The following is a 23,782-nucleotide window of genomic DNA, read 5'->3' as shown; positions in this document are numbered from 1 at the left end:
GTATCTATCATCTACACTAATAAAAGAGAAACCATGCAAATTGACCATACCTCTGTTATGCCCACAAGCCATGCCCATCAGGCAATCAGGAGCGAGTATGAAAATTAACCCAACCAAGATGGCTGCAACCACAGAGTGAGCAGGAGGCTTGGATTGCCCCTGGCAATGGAGGAAGCCAAGTTTCCCGCCCGCTCTGGCCAGGAAACTCAAGGCTACAAAGTTTCAATTATAGAAGATAAATCCCAACAAAAATGGTGGCAGCCACAGAGCTGGAGAGAGCAGGAGGCTTGAGTTGCCCCTGGTGATGGAGGAAGCCGAGCTTCCTAGCTGGCCCTGGCCTCCGCTCAAGGCTACAAAGTTTCAATAATAGAATATAAATAAATCCCAACAAAAATGGCAGCAGTCACGGAGCTGGGGCCAGCCGGAGTCTTGGGTTGCCCCCGGCGATCGAGGAAGCCAAGCTTCCTGCCCGCTCTGGCCGGCCCTGGACTCCGCTCAAGGCTGCAAAGTTTTATAGAAGATAAATAAATCCCAACAAAAATGGCGGCAGCCACGGAGCTGGAGAGAGCAGGAGGCTTGGGTTGCCCCCGGCGATGGAGGAAGCCAAGCTTCCTGGCCGGCCCTGGCCTCCGCTCAAGGCTACAAAGTTTCAATTATAGAAGATAAATAAGTCCCAGATACCAGGGCCTCCGCTTGGGTTGCCGGGGGTTGGAGGGGTGTGGCTGGCCTGCAAACCACCACAGGCCCCTTGCCCAGGCCACCACAGGCCGCAAGGGAACCCCCACCCTGATCCGGTTCACCCTTCAGGGCAAACCAGCCGGCTCCCACCTGTGCACCAAGCCTCTGTCCTATCTAATAAAAGAGTAATATGCAAATTGACCATCACTCCAACACACCATCACTCCAACACAAGATGGCTGCCCCCATGTGGTCAAAGATGGTGGCCCCCATGTGGACACAAGATGGCCAGCAGGGGAGGACAGTTGGGAGGGACCAGGCCTGCAAGGGAGGGCAGTTGGGGGCGATCGGGCCAGCAGGGGAGGGCAGTTGGGAGGGACCAAGCCTGCAAGGGAGGACAGATGGGGGCGATCAAGCCTGCAGGGGAGGGCAGTTAGGGGTGACCAGGCCAGTAGAGGAAGGAAGTTGGGGGTGACCGGGCCTTCAGGGAAGGGCAGTTGTGGGGTGACCCAGGCCTGCAGGGGAGAGCAGTTGGGGGGGACCAGGCCTGCAGAGGAGGGCAGTTGGGGGGGACCAGGCCAGCAGGGGAGGGCAGTTAGGGGCAATCAGGCTGGCAGGGGAGCAGTTAGGCATCAATCAGGCTGTCATGGGAGTGGTTAGGGGGTGATCAGGCTGGCAGGCAAAAGTGGTTAGGGGCAATCAGGAAGGAAGGCAGGCAGGCAAGCAGTTGGGAGCCAGCAGTCCTGGATTGTGAGAGGGATATCTGACTGCCTGTTTAGGCCCGATCCTATTGGACATCCCTCAAGGGGTTCCCGATTGGAGAGGGTGCAGGCTGGGCTGAGGGATACACACCCCCGTGCATGAATTTCGTGCACCGGCCTCTAGTAATCTATAATAATAAAAGCATAATATACTAATTAGACCGGATGTCCTTCCAGATGAAGCTGGGGATGTGAGGGAAGCCCGGGTCCCAGGTGCCTGCCAGCGGCCGGGGGAAGGAAGGCCTACTCTTTTTTTTTTTTTTAATATATTTTATTGAAGTTTTACAGAGAGGAAGGGAGAAGGATAGAGAGTTATAAACATTGATGAGAGAGAAACATCAATCAGCTGCCTCCTGCACACCTCCTACTGGGGATGTGCCCACAACCAAGGTACATGCCCTTGACTGGAATCGAACCTGGGACCTTTCAGTCCACAGGCCGACACTCTATCCAGTGAGCCAAACCAGTTAGGGCTGGAAGGCCTACTCTTGCATGCATTTCGTGCATTGGGTCTCTAGTAGAGGTATAATCAGTTGGGGGCATGACAGGTGTCTGGGAACCATAGTGGTTTCATATTACTGCAGCATAAGCCACCAGAAAGGCAACTGTGGAAGAAGAGACTGGACAGTTATATAAATAAGGTTTAGAGTCTGAAGGTTCTTGTATATTAGGAAAAAATACTTTAGATTTCATGTGGCCAAATTAGAATAAAACAAGAATTTTCAACAAGACCTTTTTGTTAATAAAAGGTTCCTTAAATTGGGTAAGAGTTGTGTTGGAGGGAGTTGGTGTGTGGAGTATAAGTCTAGAATCAGGAAAAGTAGAAAAGTGTTTATTGAAATAAGTGAACCTAAGCTAGGGCAGCGAGTGTGGAAATGGAAAAGAAAAGGGGCATATTTAGAAGCATGTTTTAAATTTAGAAAATTAAGACATTTAGGTGGATGTTTAAGTGAAAGTATCTAAAGTTATTGGTAGTTGGTCAGAAGTGGTGGAGATCAGTGGTAGAGGTATCTAAGATGACTGGCTTCTTATGACTTCGTCTTAACTGTTCATTATTTTGCCAGTTTTTTATGCTCAAGACTTTGGATATATCCTCTGTCTCTTGTTCTTTACAGCCAATAAGCCATCATGTCTAGTTGTTGTTCTTTGAATCTGTCTTTGAAATGATGTCTCCGCCCTCCCCAGTGGTTATGTCACTTGTTCCTATTGTGAGCCTGCTTTGTATTGTTTACAAGGAAGGCAAGCACAAGATCTCATACTTGTTTGTGTCCTTCTACATGTAGTTACGCAATCATTAAATATTTTGATCATTGATTAATCGTCTCTTTAACCCTTAGAAGTGACCTGTTATCTGATAGAACCAATGGTAGATTATCTTTATAGTTTTGGAGTTGTGCCTAGGTCTTCTTGTAGTGGTCCAGTATCTACACCTGTTGGGATTTGGATGCCCTTTGGGGGATTAAAAATATCAAGAAAATAAGAAGCTTCCTGCCATCTTAATTTACATTTTTGTCATACACATTTGAATTACCAATATTTGTGAGAACACACAATCAGAAACAAACCTTCCATTTTCTTATGTATTTTCTTATGTATATTTCTTATGCCTTTTGTGACTTTAAATTTATATCTCTCTCAACACTCATATGTGTATATATTTAGTGCCAATAAATGACCTAAGAAAATATATCAGATGCTTTTTAAATGACCTAAGAGAACATATTAGGTGCTTTAGCAGGTATATTAGTTTTGAATTTAATTTAACCTAAAGTGAAATGAATATTAATTTAGGATTAAATAATTTTCTCCTTCCTCCTCTTGAAATTTAAACATTATTTCTCTATCCATTTAAACAACATTAGATCTATTATGTATATTCTTTATATAGCACCCATGAAAGAAAATAAAAAGATATTCTTGGAGAAACTACTTGTTACAAGTATCATATCAGATGTACCCCTAATTCATATCTGGTTAGTTTTTTGGGAGAAAAGTTACTTAAATAATTGTGTTTTATTAATTTATAGTATGAACTGGTTAATTTTTAAACTACAATTTGCATTTCTAGTTTTTAAAATAAGCCAAGAATATTTGCTTTCTTTAGGGCATTGAAAACATAAAAAATGAAATTGAAGATTCAACTGAACCTTTGATAGATCCTGTGTATGGACATGGCAGGTAATTATCTAAAGTCTATTATCTCCTCAAATGGACTTTAATTTAAGAACTTGACTTAGAATAAAGTACTACGGAGCCAGAAAATTTTGCTTGTCAGTTGTTGACAGCATAAAGTGTATGAATTTGAGCCGTCTTGTGCTATATGCATTGCTTGCCTTATGTATGAAATGTAATTTCTACTTTAGGTTTATGTATGGAGTGCATTTATTGTAGCACATATTTTGTCTCAAGGTGGCAGGGGAGTATTGTAACAACTGTTTGATGTTTCATTTATGAAACTTTAGCAGGTGAAATTTGTTCATTTTGACTTAGAAATAAGTGTATCCTTACCTATTTATAAATGCTTTCCTGCTTGGGTGAAATTTTTCTTCTTATTATTTTTCTCTATGAAACTACCCTCTTTCTCAAGTTTTTTAATAGCTATTTCTGTTAAAATTGATAAAACAGTGATTATTAACTCACTCTAAAAAGTAAGTACTTTTTGCCCTGGCTGGTGTTTGCTAGGTGGTTAGAGCAGTGGCCCCCCACACTGGGAGAGTCTTGGGTTCTCCCTCTCTCTCTTTCTCTTTTCCTCTTCTTCCCTCCCTTCCACTCTCTCTAAATATCAATGGAAAAAAATATCCTCAGGTGAGGATTAACAACAACAACAAAAAGTGCTTTTCTTTATAACTTTGTGCTTCAGAGGTTAAAATTCACATGTTTCATCAAACATAACATAACATTTATATGTGTACTAGAGGCCAATGCATGAAATTCGTGCAAGGGGCTTGACCCCCGCCCCTGCCGCGGCTGCCTCGGCCCCCACAGCCGTGGCTTCGTCCAGAAGGTCGTCTGGAAGGATGTCTGGTCTAATTAGCATATTATGCTTTTATTACTATAGATTTTAAAAGATGATTATATATAGTAAGTAAATTATCAATCTAGGTATCATTTTTAAAAATTAAATTATAGTATCTTAGATAAAGTTTTTACATTTATGTGAATAAATGGAACAATAGATACCATTGTGATGATTCATTTAGTGATCCAGTTAATAAGGCTGTTGTTCAGTGAGTGTATAAAATGAAAAATATAAGGTTTTTCCTAACTTTGTTTCTTAACATAATTTAATGTAAAAAGTCATTACCTTATGCCTTACCATAAGGATAATTTTATATGAAAATTAGTTTATTCATATTTTAATTACTTTTTAATTTTTATTAATAGCCAAAGTTTAATTAACCTCCTATTGACGGGACATGCTGTTTCTAATGTATGGGATGGTGATAGAGAATGCTCAGGAATGAGTAAGTATGTTCTTTGTGTATTTATCTCATTTATGATTAATATTTAACTAGAATATAGTTGGTTGTTTTTCATCTATTTAATGGCTCTGCATTACTTAGAGGTTAAGGTAAGTGTCTTATAATCGAAGTATCGTTTACAGTTTTCAAGGCACCATAACATGAAGAACATAGAATTTGTAGGCAAACTTGGCCTCAAATCCCAAGTTACTTATCATCTCAAGCTTTTAATTTTCTGTAGTATAAAATTGGGATTATAGAACTATCTTCATTAGAAAAAGTAAAATATAGATCTCTTTATATAATCCGAGTACATTTTCATGCAGCAGTATCTAAGTCTGGAACACTAGCATTTTGCTTAAAATTGAGGAGAATTACTATAAGTATTATAATTTGAAATATTATCTTTGAGAGTCTAGTGTTTTTTCCTGTATTACTTTTAATGTAAATAATTTCCTTTAGGATGCTGTGCAAATTTAATATCTGAATTTTAAACCACTACCCTCTCCACCACTACCTCCATTTCTGGTCTCAGTTATTCTTTCCTGTAGCTTCATATGTTGCCAGGACATTGAAATGACACACCTTTGGCCAATCCTTCCAGTTAAGGAGACCTGGTACATTGCTCTGAATAAAATGCCCTTCAGCTTATTGCTGAGTCAGTCTAAATTCATGTATTTACCCATTCAACTTATATTGAATAACTACTGTGTACCTTATATTGAAGTATGTAGTAGAGGACAGCAAGTTCCATAGTCCTTATAGTTCACAGGGACATTTCTTTCTTTGTTCCATAATTAGATAAAACTGTCAACAAATGTCAGAAGAAAATATGATTGAGAAAATAATAGTTACTGATTTCTGGTCCCATTTAAATGGTTGTCTTGATCTTAAATTTGAATTTTTCTCAAGTTTTAGAAATACGTATAGTCAGTTAACAGAAACATGAAGGGATATAACTTTAAGGAAAAAATAAGTAGAAATTATATAATTTCAGAACTAAAAAGCACCTCTTGAGAATATTATGCTAAGTGAAATAAGTCAGACAGAAAAATCAAGAATCATATGATTTCACTCGTGTGAGATATAAAAAAATCAGATGGAAAAAGTCAAGAACCGTATGATTTCACTCATGTGAGGTATACACTGAGTGGCCAGATTATTACGACCACCCCATCATTACTTTGTTGGGCCACCTTTTGCCTTCAATACTTCGGCGATTCTTCTTGGCAATGACTCCACGAGATGTTGAAAGGTGATGCGAGAAATCTGACACCATGCCTGATGAATAGCACTGCCCAGTTCTGTGAGATTTGATGGTTGTGGAACCAGCTGCCTGATGGCTCTTTTAACTTCGTCCCACAAATGCTCAATTGGATTGAGAACTGGTGTTTGTGGGGGCCACCTAAGCAAGGTAAAGTTTCCCTCATGTTCTTGAAACCACTCCTGCACAGTACGAGCACTGTGGCATGGTGCATTGCTTGTTGGAAGAAGCCATCTCCATTGGGATGACATCAACATGATAGGATGAACTTGATCAGCAACGATACTTAGGTATGTTGTGCTATTCAGACATTGTTCCACACGAATTAAAGGGCCCAAATCATGCCAGGAAAACATGCCCCAAACCATAGCACTGCCCCCAGCAGCTTGAAGGGTTGTACTCATGCATGTGGGGTGCATGCTTTCATGCTGTTTCCATGAAATTCTCACTTTGGCATCTGCATGATGCAACTGGAAATGTGATTCATCGGACCGACCACATGACTTTTTTCCAATGCTTGTCTGTCCAATCCTTGTGTTCCTGTGCGAATTGGAGATGTTTTATCTTGGTAACTGCAGACAGCAAAGGTGTTTGAACAGGCCTTCGGCTTCCATATCCCATACAATGCAGTGTACGGTTAATTTGCCTACAAACATCAGGTGGTCATAATAATCTGGCCACTCAATGTATATGAACAATACAAATAAACAAACTAAAAAACTTAGACAATGACAACAGTATGGTGGTTACTAGAGCGAAGGGTAGTCGTAAAGGGTAAAAGAGGTAAAATATATGGTGACTGAAGATTTGACTTTGGGTGGTGAACACACAATGCAATGTACAGATGTATTATAGAATTGTATACTGCAACCTATATCATTTTATTAACCCTTTGCACTCGCTTGCTTTTTTCTCGATTCCTGCTACCGATGCTAACCGTGTCGAGTCACACTTGACATCCGAGTGCAAAAGGTTAACCAACTAGAGGCGCGGTGCACGAATTCGTGCACGGCCAGGGCCGTGGGCAGTTGGCCGGCCAGCTCACCCCCAATTGGGGTGGGCGGGGCTGATTTGGGGCGGGGCCACAGGTCGAGCTCCTGGTTGAGGGGACAATTTGCATATTAGGCTTTTATTATATAGTATGTCACGCCCAAATAATTAATGCAATTTTAAAAAATTACATAATTTCAGAATTAAAAAACATCTCAGCATGTTCCAACCCTTCAATTTACTATTTAAGAAATTTAAGAACTACCCTCCCTCCCTACATTAGATAATTTATGGAATTTATTCACTTCATGATGAGGTTAGAATGAGAACCTCACTTGCTAATTTCTGGCAAAAAAGTAAAAATTTAAACAGTAAAATTCAGACGAATTGCTACAGAAATTACCTTGCTGAACTTTTTTGTAATCAGAATGAGGATTCTCTTCTTGAATCCTCATTCTGATTAATACCTGAAAGCATTTCATTCTGCCAATAAAAGGTGTCAGTCTGTCTTGAGTAATATGCAGGTTTTTACCCCCGCTCACCCACATTGGCTTCTGCACATCTCCTCTTTCTTCTTCTGTCGATGGTTTCCTGGCACTGGGTCATCTTATATCATCATACCTAATAATAGACAAACATGTAAATTGAACGTACCTCCACTACGCCCATAGCTAATCAGAGTGAGTATGCAAATTAACCCAACAAAGATGGCGGTTAATTTGCATATGTAGGCGCCCAGCACCTGGGTCCTGGGAACATTCTTGGCACCCAGGTCACTCCGAGGTAGGCCCCGTGTGGGTCCTGAGCAACTTGGGAAGGGTCTGAGCCAGGGGGCTCTTGGGCAGGGGCAGAGCTAGGGGGCTTCTGCCCAGGCCCCAAGCTTCGGCCAGAGGCTTTGGGCCTGGGCAGGGGCGGAGTCAGCGATAAGAGGGAGCTGGGGGGCCCTTGCCCAGGCCCCAAGGCTTTAGGCCTTGGCAGGGGTGGAACCCACAATCGGAGGGAGCTGGGGGGGCCCCTGCCCATGCCCCAAGCCTCGGCCAGAGGCCTTGGTCCTGGGCAGGGATGGAGCGGGAGATCGGAGGGACCTGGGGGGCCCCTGCCCAGGCCTCGAGGCTTTAGGCCTTGGCAGGGGCGGAGCCGGAGATCAGAGGTGATCGGCGATCAGTGTGAACTACAGAGGATACACCTTTTCTGACCGCTCATTGGCTAAGCTCCCTGTATGCCACTAGTAATATTCTTAGTAACTTGGGTAATAAGAATCCAAAAAGGTGATCTAGGGTTCTAGGGTTTTTCCACCACACTCCTGGAGAAAAAAATGAAGGTCTGCTGCTGGGGGCTAAGAAATGTCATATCCTGCCCTAGCCGGTTTGGCTCAGTGGATAATGCCTAGGCCTGCCGACCTCAGGGTCCGGGTTCAATTCTGATCAAGGGCATGTACCTAGGTTGCAGGCTCCTCCCTGGCTGGGACCCAGGTCAGGGCTCATGCAGGAGGCAACCAATCAAAGTGTTCCTCTCACTTGGATGTTTCTCTCTGTCTTTCCCTTTCTCTTCCACATTCTCTAAAAAATCAATGGAAACATATCTTCAGATGAGGATTAAAAAATAAATAAATAAAGCAAGGAATGTCATATCCTATGAAAGACACATCTTGAAAATGCCTAAAGAAAGTTATCATTTTTTCATGATGCAGGAACTGAAGTCCATGTTGATGAAAACACCTTGGTGGCTGAGGTGTCTGGCAGTGGCTTCAGCAGTGGGGTGATGGGGCTGGTGCCTTCCCCTGATCAGCCCGGTCGCCTCCCACAAAGGGAGGCCAGACTGCGGTTTAGGCCCACTCCCTGTAGGGAGGGGGCCTAAGCCATCAGTAGGACATCCTCTGAGGGCTCCCAGTATGTGAGAGGGGCAGGCTGGGTTATGGGACACCCCCCACCCCGTGCATGAATTTCGTGCACCAGGCCCCTAGTCTGAGATGATTAGGGAAGGAATATCTGGTTCCTGTTCATCTTTGGTGGAGGTACCTCATCCCACTGGGCCTCTGTCCTTGTTACCCCTATGTGCTGTGGCTCAGAACTCTTTCCATCTGGACTTTTGTGCCTTGCTCTGGCTCTTGGTGCTAGTTATTGTGGTCCTTCTTTCTATACATTCTGCAGATGCTCTCAGGTCTTGTCTGTTTCCAGAACCAGAATATTCTTTCTGTCTCCCTAGGCGTTTCCTTACCCAGCTTCCCATAGGCCTTTTTTCTGGCCGTGTACTACCTTTACAGAATATCAGTCAATTACCCAAATTTTGGTTCTTGATATGTATAAATTCATCCTTTTCTGTTTGTTAAAATATTAGCTTTCAAAGCTATTGTCTTGCCTTGGATTTAATTTAAGAATAGTTTAAATATCAAAACTAAATAATGACTTTGAAGTAATTATTTTGGAAAAGAAGATAGCTAGGGTATACTTCTTGCATTTCCCCTCAATTCTTAGGAATGTTGACTTGAAGTTGAATTTTCAGTCACTGAACTTAAAATAAAAATTTATATATTCATTCAGCATTTATTGGATGTTTTTCTGCTGTGACAATATGGGAGGAGGTTGAAATATGTGTAATATACAAAAATTTATAATTAAAGAGTTAATATTAAAATTCTTAGGCAAGCCACATCTCATGGTTTCAGTTCCTCTATTCATAAAATACAAAGATATTACCTGTCTCAAAGGGATGATGTAAAGATTAAGATCAAATTTCTAAAATGCCTCAACTTTCCATAAGAAGAATTTAGCTTTCCCTCAAAAGCATACACACCTAGTTTGGGAAACAAGAACATACACAGCCAGGCATGTTGAAATGAAGTATTACAGAAGTTCAGAGGAAGGAGAAAACTCTCCCTATTGTGTTTATGTTGGGGTAAGGGAGAGACTTTAAATAGGAGTTAACATTTTAATGGGGCTATTTGGAATGAGCGAGAGGGTATTTGGGCAAGAATTCAGTTTATGTTTAGGGACAGGGAGGCAGATCAGTCTGCTTGGAACAGTGGTTCTTAATCTTGCTCACATTATCATTTGGGGGGGCTTAAAAATATGTCAGCATCCTGGCCATTGTGGTTCAGTGGTTACTGTGTTGGCCTGTGCACTAAGGAGTTGTGGGTTCAATTCCCAGTCGAGGACATGTACCTAGGTTGCAGGTTAGATCCACAGCCCCTGTCGGGGCATGTGTGGGAGGCAACCAGTCGATGTGTGTCTCTCATCTCACATTGATGTTTCTTTCTTTCTCCTTCCCTCTCTTCCTCCCTTTCACTTCCTAAAAAGCAATGGAAAAAATATCTTCAGGTAAGGATTAACAAAAAGTTAAAAAAAAAAAAAAGGCCCCAGCTGAGAATGAATGAATGAATGAAGAGAGAAAGAGAAAAAGAGAAAGAGTTTCTAGATGGTGGGGCCTAGGTATGATAATTTTAAAAAAGACCCCTACCTAGATGATTCTAATATACTAGTACAGTCAGGTTTGTGAATCAATGGATAAAAGCATTGGATTCGTGAAGGAGATTGTAAGACGAAACATTGTAAGTGTAGCATTGGGTAAGAACACAGAGAATTTTAAATAATAAGTTTTAAAATTTAGTTGGCAAGCATTAGGAAGAGAGTCATTGAAGATGTTTAAAAAGAGCAATAACATACGACATAAAATAAGAACATTAATCTGTCAGTTTGTAGAAAGTATTGATTGAGTTGGAATGTCAAAAGCACATAGTCTAGACAGGTAAGAGGTAATGAGATGAAAATGTGCATGGCAAAGAAAGAAAAAAGATATCAACTAGTAATTATGTACTTTATGCTGAGCAGTATGTTTTGGATATGTATCTTCCTAACCTCAATATCTAGATAAATCCTATAATAAAGAGGTAATATGCAAATTGACCCTCACACCCTCACAAAGATGGATGCCTATGACCAGGCCGGTAGAGTGGTTAGTGAGGGACGACCAAATGACTGAACAAGCAGGCTGCATGGGGTGACCAGGTCAGCAGGGGAGTTAGCGAGGGATGACCAAATGACTGAACAGCAGGCTGCGTGGGGCAACCAGGCCGGCAGGGGTGTTAGTGAGGGGCGACCAAATGACTGAGCAGCAGGCTGCGTGGGGTGACCCGGCCAGCAGGGGGTTAGTGAGGGACGACCAAACGACCAAGCAGCAGGATGCGTGGGGTGACTAGGCTGGCAGGGGGTGCAGTTGGCAACCAGGCCAGCAGGGGGGGCTGTTAGGAGAGACCAGGCCGGCAGAGGGGGGCATTTGGGGGCAACCAGGCTGGCAGGGGGGCAGTAAGGGGTGACCAGGTCGGCAGGGGAGGGGCAGTTAGGAGCAACCAGGCCGGCAGGGAGGGGGCAGTTTGGGGCGACGTGGCCGGCAGCGGGGGTGACCAGGGGTGACCAGGCTGGCAGAGGGGGCATTTAGGGGCAATCAGGCCGTCATGCAGAGGCAGTGAGGGGCAATCAGACTGGCAGGGGGGGGGCAGTTAGGGGTGACCAGGCAAGCAGGCAGGTGAGCGATTAGGAGCCAGCGGTCCAGTATTGTGAGAGGGATGTCCAACTGCCGGTTTAGGCCCAATCCCGGCATCAGGCCCAAACCGGCAGTCGAACATCCCCCAATGGGTCCCAGATTGGAGAGGGTGCAGGCTGGGCTGAGGAGACCCCCCTCCTCCTGTGCATGAATTTCATGCACCGGGCCTCTAGTAAAAGCATAATATGCCAATTAGACTGGATGACCTTCCGGGCGACCTTCTGGACGAAGCCATGGCAGTGGGGGCTGAGCCCCTTGCATGAATTTCATGCATTGGGGCTCTAGTACATTTATAAAAAATGAAGCTCAGATAGTTGAGTAATTTGCCCAACATTGAACAGCAGAGGCATAACTGCTTTTGACCACAGCCAAAGCCTGTGTTCATGCCACCATGGTACAGTCTCCTGCTGTAACAGTGCCTCTGAGAGAGAGAACAGGAAAGCAGGCTATATAGAACTCAGCAACTAGTTATATATGTGAAGGTGAAGTACAAATAACTAGTAGGTTTTTAAATAATGCTTACTGAATTAATGAACATGTGAAAGAAACATCATGGCAAGTATGCTTGAAATCACTGTGTATGTTTTAGTGGTGGAAAAAAAACTTTGTCCTTAAGTATTTCATTTTATTTGAAGAGTAATTATGACTGTTGATTAAGAATGCCATTTTGCACCAGTGGCAAACATTTATTTAACAACTAGAGGCCTGGTGCACGAAATTTGTGCACGGGGGTGTGGGGAGAGTGTCCCTCAGCCTAGCCTGCACCCTCTCCAATCTGGGACCCCTCGAGGGATGTCCAACTGCCTGTTTAGGCCCGATCCCACCCCGGGATCGGGCCTAAATGGGCAGTCGGACATCCCTCTCACAATCCAGGACTGCTGGCTCCCAACTGCTCGCCTGCCTGCTTGCCTGATTGCCCCTAACCGCTTCTGCCTGCCAGCCTGATCACCCCTAACCACTCCCCTGCCAGCTTGATTGACACCTAACTGCTCCCCTGCCAGCTAGATGCTCCTAACTGCCCTCCCCTGCAGGCCTAGTCACCCCTAACTGCCCTCCCCTGCTGGCCTGGTTGCCCCTAACTGCCCTCCCCTGCCAGCCTGGTCACCTACAACTGCCCTCCCCTGCAGGCCATCTTGTGGCGGCCATCTTGTGTCCACATGGGGGCAGCCATCTTGTGTGTTGGAGTGATGGTCAATTTGCATATTACCTCTTTATTATATAGGACTAGAGGCCCCGTACATGAAATTTGTGCACGGAGGCAGGGGTCTCTCAGCCCTGCCTGTACCCTCTTACAATCTGGACTGCTGGCTCCTAACCGCTTACCTGCCTGCCTGCCTGATTATCCCTAACCAGTCTGCTTACCTGCCTCATTGCCCCTAACCACTCGCCTGCCTGCCTGATCATCCCTAACTGCTTGCCTGCCAGCCTGATTGCCCCTAACTGCCTCTGCCTCAGGCCCCACCATGGCATCTTCGTCCAGAAGGTCATTTGGCTGTCTGGTCTAATTAGCATATTACGCTTTTATTATTACAGATGCCAAGCAGTATTCTTATTACTTAATGACTATAATCTGTATATTTTTCCATTTACTCACTTCATTCTTATAACTACTCTGAGAATGTAATAGAATAGAGGAAACTGAAGCACAGAGTAGCTAAGTATCTCTTTTCATTTCATGCAGCTTAACGTCAACATAAGAAATCTCCAAACCTGTAAGAATTTTTGAGTTTACTTGAGCCAAATTGACAACAATTGCCAGGAAATAAAATCTCAATGAATTGAGAAAATGCTCCAGAGAATGGCAGTTTTGCACCTTATTTTATACACTAGAATCAAAGGAGGAAGGCATAAAGAAGGTTACATGAAATTTATTGGTGGTAGATTGGAGAGGTGGGAGAAAGCAAAGCGGTGAAATCTCTGAGATTGGATAAAAGGTAAAAAGGATAGACCTACTTCTTTTACTTTGGTGGGTATAGGATAGTTAACAATTAATTATTTTTGTTGCTCTTAATCCTCACCCAAGGATATTTTTTCCATTGACTTTTTTAGTGAGAGTGGAAGAGAGGGGGAGAGATATATTAGGTGTACCAGTTAATAATGCAGATTTTTTTAATAGATTTTTTTTAAAAGCTTCAAAACTTCATATATCAAAATTGCTGAAGGTGTTAATGTCATAGGTATTTTTACGCTTAAAAATGTCGAATTTTGTGCCAAATAAAAGAACATTTACTTTATTTTGAAGAAAAAGTTATCGTATACTTCAGGAAGCTTATGGTGAACATGCTCCATCTCAAGATACTTGTGAACGCTGGTTAAAGCACTTTAAAAGTGATGATTTTGATGTGAAAGACAAAGAACGTCCAGGTCAACCGAAAAAGTTTGAAGACCAACCATTACAAGCATTATTGGATGAAGATGCGTGTCAAACTCAAAAACAACTTGCAGAAAGATTAAACATTGCTCAGCAAACAATTTCCGATCACTTACAAGCAATGGGAAAGATTTTAAAGGAAGGAAAATGGGTGCCACATCAACTGAATGAAAGAGAAATGGAAAACCGAAAAGTCATCAGTAAAATGTTGTTTCAGCAGCATGAAAGAAAGTCTTTTTTGCATTGAATTGTGACTGGCAATGAAAAGTGGATTTATTTTGAGAATTCCAAATGCACAAAATCATGAGCTGATCCAGGTCAATCATCAACATCGACTTCGAGGCCAATTCGCTTCGGAAAGAAGACAATACTACTCTGTGTTTGGTGGGATCAGGAAGGTGTGGTGTATTATGAGCTTCTAAAACCAGATGAAACAATTAATACTGATCGCTACCAACAGCAAATAATCAATTTGAACCACGCTTTGATCGTAAAACGACCAGAATGTTCCAGAAGACACGGCAAAGTAATTTTGCTTCACGATGATGCACCACCACACACTTCAAAACCAGTTAAAGGCATGTTAAAAGATCTTGCTTGGGAAGTATTAACCCACCCGATGTATTCACCAGAGCTTGCTCCTTCAGATTACTACTTGTTCCGAGTTTTTTTGGGTGGTGAACATACAATACAATATACAGATGGTGTTTTGTAGAATTGCACACTTGAAACCTAATATAATTTTATTAGCTAATGTTACCCCAATCAATTCAATAAAAATTAAAAAAAGAATAAGCTATGAATTTAGTACTTAGCAAGGTCTTTGCTTTTAAAGAGCAATTGAGATAGAAGCATGATCATAGGGAGTAAATATTTTAGCATCATAAGCAAGAAAGTTTGCTGGTAAAAGGATGAAATGAGAAGATTTCCATTGCTTGGTCATAACAAGGCCAAGAGAGGGTATACATAGTTTTATATTTTAAGGGCCTGATCACCTAAATTGTTTGCTGGCCAAGGGAAGGGAGCCTCTTTAAATAGAAGAGATATTAAATGGGATCAAGAGTCACAGTAACCTTAGAAAGATGCACAGTTCTTCTAAAACAGGAAGCAAGAATGTGATGAGAAAAGAAAAAGGCATTTTTAGAGGTGTGAAAGATTTAAATTGGGGGAACGCTTGAGATTTGAAGTCTGCTGAGAGAGGACATTTCTGGGGCATATAAAGACATGAAAGGGTTTGAATCAACTGCTTTAAGAAGGAATATACAAAGGGATTCTGAGAGAAATTTTTAAGTGTGTAATCAGTAGATTTGAGATGAGGTTATAGAGGATTATTTAGTGTAACCACAGAGGAAAACGTATAGTTAGGTTTTTTTCCTAGCACTAATCAAGGATCTGGCATTGGTTAAAAATTGGGTGACAGCCTTATGGGAACTTCCTTGTATGTAACTGATTGTCTCTGTTGCTACCTTTAGCATTTTCTCTTTGTTTTTAACATTTGCCATTTTAATTATGATGTGTCTTTGTGTGGGTCTCATTGGGTTCTTCTTGATTGGGACTCTCTGTACTTCTTGACGTTCTGTGACCTTTTCCTTTACCAGGTTAGGGAAATTTTGTCATTATTTCTTCAAACAGGTTCACTATCCATAGCTCAATTTCTTCTCCCTCTGGTACCCCTATGATGTGGATGTTGTTCTGCTTCATGTCTTACCTAAGTTCTCTTAAACTGTGCTCATGCTTTTTAAGTATTTTTTTCTTTCTTCTTCTTTTTTTCTTTTCTCGCTGTGATTGAATTATATTTTTCTGCCTTGTCTTTAATTCGTTAATTCTGTCTTCTGCTTCTTTTAACCAACTGTTAATTCTTTCCATTGGATTCTTTATTTCAGCTGTGTCTTTCTTTTCTGACTCATTTTTCATTTTTTTCTGTGTCATTCTTCATGCGGTTGAGCATTCCATAAATCATGCTTTTATACTCTTGTTTCTGATAAATTCCTTGCTGCCATTTCATTTAGTTCTTTTTCTGTTGATTCCTCCTATTTTATTTTTGCTGTTTCTGTGTTTTGTAGAAGAGGGCTGTGTCTCCTGTTTTTGGTGGGGTAACCTTCTTGTGGCATCCAGTGGTATAATCTTCTTGATCTTCTGAGCTGGGTGCTCTAGGATTGTCCCTGGTATGGTTTATGTGGGCCCTCCTATTGTATTTGAATCTTGATTGCTGTTGTTCTCTTTATGTGTGGGCTCAGCCCTCAGGCTTACTGCCTGTGAGGCTCCACCCTGCCAACTGTTGTACAGGTGCTCACAGAACAAAACAAGAACAAACTTAAAGCAACACGAAAAACAACAACACAACCCAAACAATATTAAAATGGACTGAAAGAGTAAAAAAAAAAAAAATGCTAAAAGCCATGAGACCAAAAGAATTAGAGAAAAAAAAAAAAAAGAACCCAGAAAAAAGAGAATGTGAAAGAAAAGGAGAAGAAAAGAAATAGAATAAGAATAAAAACAAAAAGGAAATAATAAGTGAGGTTCTCAGTGCAAGTCAATGTGAGTTGCTATCCCTAGGCAACCTGATTGAAGCTCAGCAGTGCAGAGTCCCAAGTAAACCAGCAGGTGAGACCTAGTTCAGAGGCTAGGTCTGTCTTCTATCTTACACCTTGAACTTCCCTGTTCTGAGCTGCTCTCCCTTCCCCCAAGAACTGGGCACTGCCAGGGTGTCTGGGTCCTGGCCAGGATGGTTTAAACCGAGTTGTATTGGGGGTGGTACCCATAGCTTATAGGAGGGGAGTTGGGCACTTCATCTTCTTCCAATGCCTCATGTTTGCCTAGCTCACTGGCACCTTCTCCCCACCACCCCAAGTTGGAGGGCATAAAAATAAAAATAAAAATAAAAATCTGCCCAGCTTCACACTCCAATCTTTTAGCACAGCCAGCCCTTGCTGGTGTGGATTCCAGCAGGCTCCAGTCAGGCCAGATGCTGAGTGCCCTGCATGGCCAGACCCAGCCACACAGGCACAGATTTTCAGTCCAGAGCTGTTACCCCTTGCCTTGATTTGCAGCAGGCGGGGCGGAACCAACCATTCCACAGGTGGGGTAAGGGGTGTCTCCCCAGTGCTGGAGGTGGGCAGGTCCTATCCTCTTTCCTGGGCCACACTGTCCAGCCTTCATCTTACTCCCTGCCAACAGTTCTTGCAGAAAATAAAGGATCCCTCAGATTTCACTGCTAGGTGTACCTGTCAGACCCCTCCACTGGCCCTGAGTCCCGCAGTGTGGCCCCTTCTGCAGACACAGATCAGGGCAAACTTCCCAGGTTGGTATTATAGCAAAGCAAAGGCTCTTTGCCTGGGATGCGGTCTGAGCTTCCTGGGACTGAATCACCACTGATTCCCACTGCCCATGCTCCATGGGATCCCCTTCCTTTCTCTGTTCCTCTAATTTGGGGATCCCTGTATGGGGTTTGGGGACCCCATGCTCCCAGGGACTGACCAAGGGCTGTGCTGCTGCACCTTTCCTCCAGCTTCCCAGCTGTTTAAGTTAGCTCATCCTCTCTGCATCTCCTTCTGTCCCCTTTCCACACTCCCACTCACAATATTTCAGATCAACTGGTTTTTCAAGCCCAATGCTCTTTAGTTTAGGGGAAAGTTGGGTCTGGTGTCAGGAGCAAGCAGACAGAGCTTCCTGCTACTCTGCAGCCATCTTGGAATCCCCCTATAAAATATATTTAATTAGTTAGAACTAAATTGCCAGATATAAAATATATGGGATTCCCAGTTAAATTAAATTTCAGCTAAACACTTAATATTTTTAGTGTAAGTGTAACTCATACAGTATTTGGAATATACTTAATACTAAAAATTTTTTCTTTTTTTAAAATATATTTTTATTGATTTCAGAGAGGAAGGGAGAGGGATAGAGAGATAGAAACATCAGTGATGAGAGAGAATCATTGATTGGCTGCCTCCTGCACACCCACTACTGGAGGGATCTAGCCCGCAACCCCGGCATGAGTCCTTGGCTGGAATTGAAACTGGGACCTGTTAGTCCACAGGCCGATGCTCTATCCACTGAGCCAAACAAGCTAGGGCCTAAAAAATTTTTTTCACCTGATATTTAAATTTAACTGGGCGTCTTGTGTTAACTCTCTAGCAACCTGACTTCTTGGTAATCCAAACAACCAGTAAGTGGGTTTAAAAAGGTCCCCACTTTCAGAAATTGATTTCACAAGAGTCATGGCTCAAACTGCATGTACTTTGCTTATGCGATAACTAAGCCTTTTTTATTATTTTATTGCAGCTATTCTAATGTTCTCATAAAGGAAGTTAGTATTTTTTATTAAAAAAAACCTTTTTTTGATCCTCACCTAAGGATATATTTATTAATTTTAGAGAGAGGCAGCGGGGGAGAGAGAGAGAGAAACATCAATGTGAGAATCATTGGTCGAACCTGCAACCTAGGTATGTGCCCTGACCAGGAATGCAGCCTTTTGGTGTATAGGGTGATGCTCCAACTAACTGAGCCACCTGGCCAACCTTTAAAATTTTTTTTAAACTACAGATTCTTTACTTACTTGAGGGCCTTACATAGTTTCATCCCATCTAATTTTTTTCAGCCATCATGAACCTATACTTGTACAAAATTATGCTATTTGCTTTAATGTCTTTGTTCATGCTAGTCCTTGTACCTAAAGACCTAAATCCCTCCCATCTATCTATGTCTGTCCAACCCTTTAATGCCCATGTCATATGCTGTCCCTTCCAAGGAACTCTTCCTCATTCTCAAAGCTAAAAGGGATCTCTCTTACCTCTGAGCATCATACTCAACATTATAACCAACTATTGTTATTTGGGTAGGGTGATTTTTTTTTTTAAACTTATAGTAAGAATCTATACATATAAAGAGCCAGGGTCTGTAATGTCCAAAATGACTGAAGGCTCAACCGAACACCACTGACTGCCATGCTGTGGGTGCCTCAGTGACCCAGCACTGACTGCCAAGGGGGCTGCGATCAGGCCCGGACAGAGGCCGGGAGAGAAAAGCAGGGTCTGATCACAGCCCCCTAGGCAGTCAGTGCTGGGTCGGCATGGCAGAAGTCAGTCCTGCAGTCAATGAACATAGGGTCAATTAACATTAAGTGAACATAGGGTCAATTAATATCTCTTTGAAAGGAGTTGAGAATATAAAGTACAGTGTAGAGCAATTACTTATATTATTTCACATAAAACTCTTTTCAACTAAGATATTTTCCTTTATTTAAAATGTATCTTTATTGTTGAAAGTATTACAGATGTCCCTTTGTTTTAGTTTTCTTCCCCTCCTTCCCCCCCCCCCCCCATTGATCTCCTCCACCCTGCACCCACCCCTTCCAGGCCTTCACCAGACTATTGTCTGTGTCCATGTATCCGTGGACTATTTCTATCTAATACATAAAAATCTAGAAAGATTTAGAGAAAATAAAATAAAAGATATGCCAGGTAAATATTGAACAGAAGAGCTGAAGTTGCTGCATGAATACTGGCTACAGGCTTGAAGCCAAAACACAACTCATGAGATAAAGTTAGTCATTGTAACATAACAAAAGGTTCCTTTCACTAAAGTGATAATTTGGTTCCCAATACACATAATAGAACAGTGTGGGGGTTCAGAATGAGCCTCACCAAGATGTGTCTCAGTGGTATGCAGATTTTTGAACTAAGGGCAATTTTAGCTTCAGGCTCAAGTGAAAATTCTGCCCCTCCCTTTACCTAAAAAAAATTGAATTAGAGGCCTTTGTCATAATAAGACATTATCCTATATAATAAAAGGCTAATCCGCAAATCAACTGAATAGCAGAACGACCGGTCGCTATGACACGCACTGACCACCAGGGGGCAGATGCTCAATTCAGGAGCTGTCCCCTGGTGGTCAGTGTGCTCCCACAGGGGGAGCGCTGCTCAGCCAGAAGCTGGACTTATGGCTGGCTACACAGTGGTGGAGGGAGCCTCTCCCTCCTCCGCGGCAGCGCTAAGGATGTCCGACTGATGACTTAGGCCTGCTCCCTATGGGGAACAGGTTAAAGCCATCAGTCGGACATCCCCTGAGGGCTCCGAGACTGCAAGAGGGTGCAATCTGGGCTGAGGGACGCCCCCCTCCGGTTCGTGCACCGAGCCTCTAGTCCTATATAATAGAAGGCTAATATGCAAATCAACCGAATGGTGGAACGACCAGTCACTATGATGCACACTGACCACCAGGAGGCAGACACTCAGTGCAGGAGCTGCCCCCTGGTGGTCAGTGCGCTCCCACAGTGGGAGCACTGCTCAGCCAGAAGCCAGGCTCAGCCAGAAGCCGGCAGCGCTAAGGATGTCCGACTGCCGGTTCAGGCTGGCTCCCAGTGGGGAGCGGGCCCAGCCGTCATTCGGCCATCCCCTCAGGGCTCCTGGACTGCGAGAGGGCGCAGGCCAGGCTGAGGGATCCCCCTCAAGTGCACGATTTTCATGCACTTGGGCCTCTAGTATTTAACTTAAGATCTACCATTTTAATGAAATTTTAAGTTAAGATGCTGTATAATGATAGATAAGAGCTTTTGCAGCTGATGTCTAGACTTATTCCTCTTACATAAGTGGAACTTGGTATGTGTTGAATAGCAACACCCCATTTCCTCTTCCTCCCAGGTTTCTGCAACCACAATTCTATGCTGCTCTGAGTTTGACTACAGTATTTTAGATACCTTATATAAGTGGAATAATGTAGCATTTCTCCTATGATGAGCATATTTCATTTAGTATAATGTCTTCAAGGTTTATCTGTGATGCCACATATGGTAGGATTTCCTTCTTTTGTAGACCTGAACAACATTCCATATCATGTATATGCCACAATTTCTTTATCCGTTCATTTGTAACTGGATATTTAGGTTATTTCAACATCTTGGCTACTGTGAATAGTATTGCAATGAGCATGGGAGTGCAGATATCTCTTTGAGATCTTGATTTCAATTCCTTTGGATTAAATACCCAAAAGTGGAATTGATGGGTCACATGGTAGTTCTATTTTTAATTTTTTGAGGAACCTCCGTACTGTTTTCCATAGCTGTACCATTTTACATTCCCACCAACAGTCCACAAGGGTTCCAATTTTTACTCTCCTCATCACTTTTTTTTTAATAGTGTCCATTCTAACAGATGTAAAGGGATATCTCATTGGGTTTTGATATTGCATTTCCCTGATGATTAGTGATGTTGAACATCTTTTCGCATGCTGTTGGCCATTTCTATGTATTCTCTAGAGAAAGTCTATTTTAGTTCTTTACCCAGTTTTTAATTGGATTATTTGTGTGTTTTTTGTAACTGGGTTGTAAAAAGAGTTCCTCTTATATTTTGGATATTAACTCCTTATTAGATACACTAGAAGCCCAGTGCACAAAATTCGTGCACGGCAGGGGGTTGTCCCTGAGCCCAGCCTGTACCCTCTCCAATCTGGGACTCCTGGAGGGATGTCCGACTGCCCGTTTAGGCCCGATCCTGGTGGGATCGGGCCTAAACGGGCAGTTGGACATCGCTCTCACAATCCAGGACTGCTGGCTCCCAACTGCTTGCCTGCCTGCCTTCCTGATTGCCCCTAACTGCTTCTGCCTGCCAGCCTGATTACCCCCTAACCACTCTGCTGCCAGCCTGGTTGATGCTTAACTGCTCCCCTGCCAGCCTGTTTGCCCCCAACTTCCCTCCTCTGCCGGAGGAGGGAAGTTGGGGGCAACTGCCCTCTCCTGCAGGGTTGATCACCTCCAACTGCCCTCCCTTGCAAGCCTAACTGCCCTCTCCTGCAGGGTTGATCACCTCCAACTGCCCTCCCTTGCAAGCCTGGTCCCTCTCAACTGCCCTCCCTTGCAGGCCTGGTCCCTCACAACTGCCCTCCCTTGCAGGCCGGGTGCCTCCCAACTGCCCTCTCCTGCTGGCCATCTTGTAGTGGCCATCTTGTGTCCACTTGGGGGCAGGATCTTTGGCCACATGGAGGCAGCTATATTGTGTGTTGCAGTGATGATCAATCTGTATATTACTCTTTTATTAGATAGGATAGAGGCCTGGTGCACGGGTGGGGGCCAGCTGGTTTGCCCTGAAGGGTGTCACAGATAAGGGTGGGGGTTCCCTTGGGGTGTGGGGTGGCCTGAGTGAGGGGCCTGTGGTGGTTTGCAGGCCAGCCACACCCCCTGGCAACCCAAGGGGAGGCCCTGGTATCTGGAATTTATTTTCCTTCTACAGTTGAAACTTTGTAGCCTGGAGCGGAGCCAAGCCTGGGGCTCCGGCAGCCATTTCTGTGGCAGTTAATTCACCTTCTACAATTGAAACTTTGTAGCCTTAAGCAGGTGAGCCCGGCCAGGGTGTGCGGAAAGCTTTGCTTCCCCTGTTGCCACCGGCAACCCTGGCCTGCTCTCTCAAGCTCCATTCTGCCGCCTTTTGTTTGAATTTGTTTACCTTCTATAATTGAAACTTTGTAGCTTGAGTGGAGGCTTAGGCCTGCAACGGCTATGGAAAGCTTGGCTTTCTCTGTTACCTGGGAAACCTTGCTCTCTGTGGCTGTAGCCATCTTGGATTGGGGTTAATTTGCATACTCGCCCTGATTGGCTGGTGGGCATGGCTTATGTAGCGGAGTGATGGTTAATTTGCATATTACCATTTTATAGAGAGGATGGTTTGCAAAGAGAGTCTTGTCGTCTTTTTCTCCATATTCCTACACTATACTTTAGCATCATTTTTTTTTTTCAATACTTGGCACTCAAGGTGTGTTTATTAAATAAATTTAAAGCAGTTACCTGGTTTCCAGTCAGCATCAAATTTGAAAAGCCCAAGTGGATCTTCTATAGACACACTATGACAGCAGTAAGTAGTAATAGTTGAGAATGGAGGAGAACACTATAAAAAAACAAATTGGGAAAATAAAATTCTGCATACATATACAGTCTCATGGACTGAAGCAAATAAGGGTTGATAGGGACGGGTAATGATTAATCTTAAATGCTAGGCTGAGGAAAATAAATTAGGCCCGGCTGGTATGGCTCAGTGGTTGAGCATTGACCTATGAACCAGGTCATGGTTCGATTCCTGGTCAGGGCACATGCCCAGGTTGCGGGCTCAATTCCCAGTGTGGGGCATGCAGTATGCAGCCGATCAGTGATTCTCTCTCATCATTGATGTTTTTCTCTCTCTCTCCCTTTCCCTTCCTCTCTGAAATCTAGTATTTATCCTATCTAATAAAGAGGGAATATGCAAATTGACTGTCATGCTATAGCAAGATGGCTGCACTCACAGCAGAGGCGGGGATTCTGTAACACAAGATGGCTGTGCCCACAGTGGAGGCCGAGTTCCCATAAGGAGCCTTAATGAGCAATTAGCAGGGACCTGAGGCTGTGTGGCGCTGGGCCGGGGCATGGGACCTGAGGCTGCGCCCCCTGCCTGGTGGGGTTTGACAGGGGACCTGAGGCTGCACCCCCCACCCCAGCGCCGAGTCAGGGGACCTCAGGCCGTGCCCCCCGCCCCGGCGCCAGGTTGGGGGACCTCAGGCTGTGTCCTCCACCTGGCAGGGCTTGACGGGGGTGGGGCTGGCCAGGTCTGGATCTAGCCCAATGGTGTGGGGCCAGCCGGGTCTGGGTCTTGCACAATTTCGAGGTGCATGTGGGTGGGCAGGGACTTGACTCTGGCTCCTATGGCGCGCCCCCGACTCTGACAGGAGGAAGATTTTCATATACATTTTACTA

At 43.6% G+C, this 23,782-nt stretch overlaps 1 protein-coding gene across 1 annotated transcript in view; it reads left to right on the top strand.

Annotated features, from left to right (window-relative positions):
* The window catches only part of MINDY3 (MINDY lysine 48 deubiquitinase 3), a 118,707-nt gene that overhangs the window by 30,174 nt on the left and 64,751 nt on the right, over positions 1–23,782 (top strand). The window contains exons 7-8 of the mRNA XM_079768453.1: positions 3,544–3,617; positions 4,824–4,903. Coding sequence (XP_079624579.1) covers positions 3,544–3,617; positions 4,824–4,903 — 154 coding nt within the window. The remainder of the gene's footprint in view (positions 1–3,543; positions 3,618–4,823; positions 4,904–23,782) is intronic.

The sequence above is a fragment of the Cnephaeus nilssonii genome (genome assembly GCF_951640355.1).
Source record: "Cnephaeus nilssonii genome assembly, chromosome: 4".
Classification (NCBI taxonomy): domain Eukaryota; kingdom Metazoa; phylum Chordata; class Mammalia; order Chiroptera; family Vespertilionidae; genus Cnephaeus; species Cnephaeus nilssonii.
Note: the sequence above shows the minus strand (reverse complement) of the source record. Positions and strands in the feature narration are given on the sequence as shown.